We start from the raw sequence: 7,428 nt of genomic DNA, 5'->3' as shown, positions 1-7,428 counted from the left end.
GCAGTGAGCACACCTAGACAGTAATGGGGCTCAGCTCCCTTCAATGCAGTGAGCACACCTACAGAGTAATGGGGCTCAGCTGGGTGGCTGCTTCCTGCCAAAGCAAGTAAAGGAGAAAGGTTGATCTCTGCTCACACTTGAGAAAGGGACAGAGGCCTTCATGGTGAGTGGGGCAAAGAACCCAGAGCATGAGGCGGCTGTTCACATTTTATCCTCAGTCAGGAAGCATCCAGAGTGTGAGGCAGCTGGTCACATTGTCTCCTCAGTCAGGAAGCAGAGAGCAGACGCGGAGTGGGGCAAGGTTATGAAATCTCTGACCTGTCTCTACCTCCCATGCTGCACTTCCTTCCAGCCAGTCCCCATTTACTAAAGGCTCCACAACCTCCCTCAACAGCCCCCAGCACGGAATGAGTGCACACGCATCCATCTGCAGCTTCACCTCACATCAGAGCCACACAACCAACCAAATAGTCCTGCTCGTCTTGTAAGACGTTAGGCTTGTTGGATTGTGAACTTGAAACTTCAGATTCTGTGTTTGTTCAGGCTTCTGAGGAAGAAGTGATATGTAAATCAGCTACAAAGCTGATGCTCACGGGTGGAGGGATCTGATGCCACTCGTGGGTCAGGTCCGGATCTCCTTAAAGAGCTGTGCCACCATGTTTCCTAAAGATTATCCTGGGAGGGAGTTCTGCAGCACCCCTTCTGGAAGGATGCCCTGCGGAAAGAAGACCCAGACCCCACCTCCGAGGACGCCCCATTCAGGTAGTGTGTGCCGGCCTCCATGCCACCCAGACCCTACCTCCGAGGACGCCTGTCTTAGTCAGGGTTTCTATTCCTGCACAAACATCATGACCAAGAAGCAAGTTGGGGAGGAAAGGGTTTATTGAGCTTACACTTCTACATTGCTGTTGATCACCAGAGGAAGTCAGGACTGGAACTCAAGCAGGTCAGGAAGCAAGAGCTGATGCAGAGGCCATGGAGGGATGTTCCTTACTGGCTTGCTTCTCCTGGCTTGCTCAGCCTGCTCTTATAGAACCCAAGACTTCCTCCAGCCCAGGGATGGCACCACCCACAAGGGGCCCTACCCCCTTGATCACCAATTGAGAAAATGCCCCACAGCTGGGTCTCATGGAGGCACTTCCCCAACTAAAACTCCCCTCTCTGTGATAACTCCAGCCTGTGTCAAGTTGACACACAAAACCAGCCAGTACAACGCCCCATTCAGGTAGTGTGCCCCGGCCTCTGTGCCACCCAGGCCCAGTGTGGTTCTAGCCTTGGGGGCCACTTGGGGGTTCATCAGGACAGGTTGATGTTTTGGTTCTCATCTTGTTCATTTCTGATCAGGGCTCTCCCCCACCCCCTTTAAGCATCTTGTGTGGAAGCCACAGTCTGGCTTGCTTGGCATACCTGGGTACCTGTCCTCTGAACACAAGACAGGATGCATTGGCCCCTGTTCTGTTAGGTGTGGTCACTAAGTGTGGGTAGAAGTGACTTGGGTTCCTGGTGTGGGAGTCCTAGGTCCAGTGTCTGACTCAGCAGTTATTCCCCTAAAGATCACGTGATGGGGAGGGGACTGTCAGCATTGCGTTGCTGTCAGCCTAAGTGTAGAGGGCTCTGATGAACTTGGCTTTCTTACCGGGCCTCTGTGGCTGTGTGCACAAGCAACTCCAAAATTAAAAGGTCAGAGCTCAGGATATGGTGGTCATGTGTGTCCACAGACTCATCTAAGTGTGTCTTGCCCAGGCATTTTATTGTTATGATAAAATCTCTCAGTCTTGGCCACCAGGCACAGTGGTAGTATTGCTAATGTTCCCTGTTTGCTCCCTGGTAAATGACTGCTTCTGTTTTTAATCTTGCCAAACACAGTGTGTTGTGTAGAGAAGTCGGAGTTTGTTAATCATGAGAGTCTTGCTGCAGCCATGGTCTTATTATGTCCGCCTGTCCGTGGGCTTTCAGAACTGGGCTAGCGCTTTGCTCCTTCTGAGTGTTTCTAACCCAGCACAGAGAGAACATCACTTAAGCTCCAAGTCTTGGAGAAGCTGAGGGGGTGTTAAGGTTACCTGGCAGGAGGATGGTCAGGGACAAAAGAAACTCGAGCTCACTAGAAAATTCCTCTACCCTCTCACCTCTAGAGACCGCTCACTCCTGTTCCTTGGGACAGTGACTGAGCAGCGGCCCTTACAGTTAGTTTTCATGAACCCTAGGCCAAGTAGCAGGGAGAGAAACTTATTGCTGGTTTTTGAGGTACTCCAGGCTCTGGCATCTGCGTGTCTGTCTGCTTCTGGCCGTTTGTCAGAGAAAGGGTTTTTAGAACCCTAGATGTAGGTACATGCCTGGCATCTAGGAAAGGGCTCAGTGTAGATGCCCAGTTCTGTGACTTCATGAGTAAGACACACAGTGCAGTTACACTCTGGCACCTTTTGCACTATCTGCAAAACCCCAGGGAGTCTGAGGTTTGTTTGTGTTGATCTCGCCTGTTAAGCAGCAGAAACGTCATGGAATGTTCTGGACCACATGATTCCAGAGAGCTTTTGCAGAGCCCTAAGAATGGACAAGCCAAAGGGCAGAAGGCAGCTCATCGGCTCAGCCAGTCTTTCAGGCTAGGTAAGGCTTGGTTTGAGCCGTGTAGGCCTAGACCTGTCTAGAGGAGCCCCCACCCCATGTATGCTTTCCTTTTCATGTCTTCTCATGTTTCATTCTGCTCATGGTGGTTTCTGTTCCTCCTGGGTAACATATTACTCTTCGATCACAGAAAACCCAACGGAGCTGAGGCCCAAGAGTATCATGGGAGGCCAGCTGAATGAATCCATATTTCTCCTCAGGTATGTAAAACTCAGCTGCACCATCAGCCAGTCAGAAGATAACAAAATTCATATTTTAAGGTTCTGAGCTAGAAAAGAAAACACTAATCCATGCTTCTACCACAAGCCTCATCCCCAAGTGGACATGAACACAGAAGGGAAGCAGCTGGGAAGGAATGTGACAGTGGGAGGGAGACACGGTGGGGGGGGCAGTGGATGCATGTGCTTGTGCAGAGAACATCGTCATGAAAGCCATTGTTAAGTGTGGCTAACAGTTGCTGGTGAAACACCAAACATGTAGCAAACGTTACAAAAGGAGAAGACTGAGTGTAGCATACGATCTAGACACAAGTTACCCAGAAAACTGCCTGCGGAGCAGTTGCAGAGCCAGTGGGAGGCTCAGTAGGTAAAGGCGTTTGCCACACACCTGGGGACCAAGAGTTGGGGAGTGCCAGATGTGCAGAGACATCCTCGGACCTCCACTTGCATGGGCTCGTGTACCAACACTCTTTAAAAGAAGCAGCTGCAAAAGTTACAGTCATTAAACAAGTTAGGCCTCAAGCTTCTACGCTGAGAACCCGTGCGAGAGGACGGAGTCCTCCCGGCTTCCCACCATTCTCCCCGTGCGAGGAGACAGGGAGCCGAAGGGATTGCTTCTACAGCCTGTTGATGTTAAGCTGCTGTGTGTTTTCCAGTTCACGGCCCACTCCAAGGACTAGTGCCATGGTGGAATTAAATCCTGGAGAGGGCGAGGTCCCCAGCTCACCTCAGAAGACCTCTCCTTTATCCAAGGTGAGCAGCCGTGGGCTCTTGACACATTACAGACACTTGTGGAGGTAATTATCGATTGGGTGTGAACTCTGCTATGAGGATAGCGTTGAACCCTGTGGTGTGACCCCTGAGCAATGCTGGTTTTCCTAGCAAGCACGAGGCCCTGGTTGTTGCTTTGAGGTAGCCTTTCATGGTGACTATATTGAGGTATAGTGGACATGAAATACAATTTACCCATTTAAAGTAGACGTTTCATGAACTTTCACAGGATTCACAGGCTGTGTGACTGTTGTCCCAGCCAGTCAGAGAGCTGCTTTCATTATCCTATAAGGAAACACTGTAACTGTTTGCTGTCATACTTGGCCTCCATGTCCCCACTCCTAGTCCATGGATCTTCCTAGACAGCCTGGATGCACATTTCATGTAAATGGAATTAGAGAATATGTAGTCATGAATCATTGTATTAAAGTTTGTATGTGTGTACATAATGTGTGTACCCCAACCGACACAATGTAATATGTGTATATGTGTGTGTCTAATTCATATGTGTATGTGTATGTGTGTCTAATTCATATGTGTGTATGTGTGTGTGTGTCTAATTCATATGTGTATGTGTGTGTCTAATTCATATGTGTATGTGTGTGTGTCTAATTCATATGTGTATGTGTGTGTGTCTAATTCATATGTGTATGTGTGTGTGTGTCTAATTCATATGTGTATGTGTGTGTGTGTGTCTAATTCATATGTGTATGTGTGTGTGTGTGTCTAATTCATATGTGTATGTGTGTGTCTAATTCATATGTGTATGTGTGTGTGTCTAATTCATATGTGTATGTGTGTGTGTGTGTGTCTAATTCATATGTGTATGTGTGTGTGTGTGTGTCTAATTCATATGTGTATGTGTGTGTATGTGTCTAATTCATATGTGTGTATGTGTGTGTGTGTGTCTAATTCATATGTGTATGTGTGTGTGTCTAATTCATACGTGTGTGTGTGTGTGTCTAATTCTTTAGAAGCAAGGCAGCACACCAGAACTTTTAAAATCTAAGAATTTAATTTCACGAGTATTCAGGAAGACAGAAGTAGTTGCATGTTTTGTGGATGAAGGATGAGCCAAGGCTCACCTTAAGAAACAAAACCAAGGGGCTGGCGAGATAGCTCAGTGGGTAAGGGCACTGACTGCTCTTCCAAAGGTCCTGAGTTCAAATCCCAGCAACCACATGGTGGCTCACAGCCATCTGTAATGAGATCTGACGCCCTCTTCTGGTGTGTCTGAAGACAGCTACAGTGTACTTAGATATAATAATAAATAAGTCTTAAAAAAGAAAAAAGAAAAAAAAAAAGAAACAAAACCAAGCCAAACTCTGGGCAGTGCTAAGTCACCTTTACTTCACAGTGAGTGAGGATTGCGGTGTGATCCTGACTGACCCAGGGGTGAGAACTGTTGGTGTGACCAGCCAGTCAGCCATCAGGACTATTGGTGTGACTGTCCAGTTGCTTTCTGACATTTCTCATGTGTAAAATGGGCACAGCACACACAGTTCAGTATTTATGTGAAGACCCATCAGGCTGACATCAGGTGTCGTCATCGTACTTGGAGTTCATTGGCACAGGCGTCCAGGACCTCTGGCCTGCTGCTCTCCTTATAAATGTGAAGTGTGACTTTTGCTCTTGTTCCAGATGACAAGCGGGCACCTGAGCCTGGGGACCCTGGAGTCCCAGATGAGAGAGCTGATCTACACGGACTCGGATCTTGTGACCACCCCAATTATAGACAATCCGAAGGTGCAGGGGGACACCCACTGTGGGGGTGGGAGGAGGTCAGAACATTCTCTGCCTCACTGTCTCCTCCCCTCGGCTGCTTGTCCTGTGTGCTTCATTGCCACACTCCATAGCCCTCCACTCTCCCTTCACTTGCACATCACTGCAGCGGGGGTGCTTCATCCTGCTTGAGCTCATTTGTTGCATGCCGAGGAGGTCCACCAACCTCTAGACCCCAGACCTCAGCTCCCAGTCCCATCCTGATTTCAGCTCCTGGTGTGTTCTTTGCTTCTGAAAGAGCAGTATGTTGCTGAGGGTGACAGGGACTCGCTGTGAAGCATTGTCTCTGGCTCCCAGTTTGCTGTGATTTCCAGCCCCACACACTCACCTTCAGCCTCCACTCCATGTTTTATTTTTATTTTTATTTTTATTTTTTTAAGATTTATGTATTTATTTATGTATATGAGTACACTGTCACTGTCTTCAGACACACCAGAAGAAGGAATCAGATCCCATTATGGATAGTTGTGAGCCACCATGTATTTGTTGGGAATTGAACTCAGGACCTCTGAAAGAGCGGTCAGTGCTCTTATCCCACTGAACTATCTCTCCAGCCCCCTATGTTTTATTCTTCCAGCTTTGTATTGTTGAAAGTCTTTTCCACATTCATTTGTGGCAATTTCCCCTGTTCTCATCTGGGAATGTGCTGATTTCCTAGACAGACGGCCTTTGCCTTACATGACCGGCTCCCATGAAGGCCTGAGTCTTTCCATGACTCAGAGTCTGGCAGAGAGACTGGATTCTGCTAGGCTTCATGAGTAGACTGTTGTTGTCCCAATGGGTTTTGTAGAGCAGACTGAGTTCATTGGCTGAAGTCTCCTTCTTTATTTCCTTACTAAGGCTTCTGGGAAACTGTAGCAAGCAGAAAATTTTTTTTTTAAAACTATTTTTATCTAAACAATTGTAAGCTATATTCTTAAAATAAGTTTTAGATTCAGAGGAAAGGTTTGTGGTTAGAGAAGGCCCTGCTTGCCTTTCTCTGCCTGGCCTGATGTGGGTCGCCATAGGCTCAGGTTGGCAGGCTGAGGACTTAGTGACCCCAGTCTCCACTAATTCCACCTGTTGACTTTCTGTGTTTTGTCTACTCAAGGCCCACGTTCACTCTTGAGCCCCCTCTGTCCATCTCCTGTAGTCTGTCCCTGTATGTCGTGTCCTGTGACACTTCGTGACTGAGTGGTGGCCAGGGTTTTTTTTTTTTTTTTTTGGTTTTTTGAGACAGAGTTTCTCTGTGTGGCCCTGGCTGTCCTGGAACTCACTCTGCAGACCAGGCTGGCCTCGAACTCAGAAATCCACCTGCCTCTACCTCCCAAGTGCTGGGATTAAAGGCGTGTATTCGCCATCCCCGCCCGGCGACGGTCAGGTATTCTGTGGAGTGTTTTTAGTTAAGACTTTTGTTGCAAGGATTTATTGTGGTTGGAGTAGTACGATTTAGAGTGTCAGATTTGAGTAAGACTCATTTTGTCATTTTTGTCCAGAATGCTGTCTGTCTGTGAGGGCTAAAGACAGCCACACACAGTTATGCAGACGTTAGGCACAGGGGTGGCTGACAACCCTCGAGGCGAAGGCCCATGGTCTAAACTCCTAGACCAGCCGTTAGTTTCTTCGTCGCTGGCTTTCTCAGATGAAGTGCAAGTGCATGATGAAGCATGTATGTGCAGCGTCCTCTGGAACAGCTCTTCCCTTCTCAAAGGCAGCCATCAAGGCCCTCCTGTCCTTCACTGCCGGAGCTGCATCTAGACCTCAGCTCGCCTTTCACCTCCACTGACACTGTGCATGCCACACCAGTCTAACAACTTGCTTTTTTATTATTTTTAAGGCGTTTCTCTCTGTGAAGTATCTGTCTATAATTTTGTCCTGCCTGTTTCTAATTGTTAAATACTAAAGCTTTATTGTTTAACAGGTCCTTGCTTTGCTTTCCCAATCAGATATCAATGTCTGACAGTAGAGCCCTGTGGCAGTGACTGCTCCTTAGCTCAGTGGCTCACTGCTCCTCCTTAGCTCAGTGCCTCACTGCTCCTTAGCTCAGTGGCTCACT

General features: G+C 47.9%; 1 protein-coding gene across 4 annotated transcripts in view; it reads left to right on the top strand.

Annotated features, from left to right (window-relative positions):
• The window catches only part of Ulk4 (unc-51 like kinase 4), a 308,678-nt gene that overhangs the window by 18,203 nt on the left and 283,047 nt on the right, over positions 1 to 7,428 (top strand). For 3 of the 4 annotated variants that reach the window (XM_031345897.1, XM_031345899.1, XM_031345900.1), the window contains 5 exons: positions 670 to 762; positions 2,483 to 2,604; positions 2,753 to 2,822; positions 3,497 to 3,593; positions 5,253 to 5,357. In XM_031345897.1, coding sequence (XP_031201757.1) covers positions 670 to 762; positions 2,483 to 2,604; positions 2,753 to 2,822; positions 3,497 to 3,593; positions 5,253 to 5,357 — 487 coding nt within the window. The remainder of the gene's footprint in view (positions 1 to 669; positions 763 to 2,482; positions 2,605 to 2,752; positions 2,823 to 3,496; positions 3,594 to 5,252; positions 5,358 to 7,428) is intronic. The other variant, XM_031345898.1, reaches the window with a different exon arrangement.

The sequence above is a fragment of the Mastomys coucha genome, unplaced genomic scaffold (assembly GCF_008632895.1).
Source record: "Mastomys coucha isolate ucsf_1 unplaced genomic scaffold, UCSF_Mcou_1 pScaffold23, whole genome shotgun sequence".
NCBI lineage: Eukaryota > Metazoa > Chordata > Mammalia > Rodentia > Muridae > Mastomys > Mastomys coucha.
Note: the sequence above shows the minus strand (reverse complement) of the source record. Positions and strands in the feature narration are given on the sequence as shown.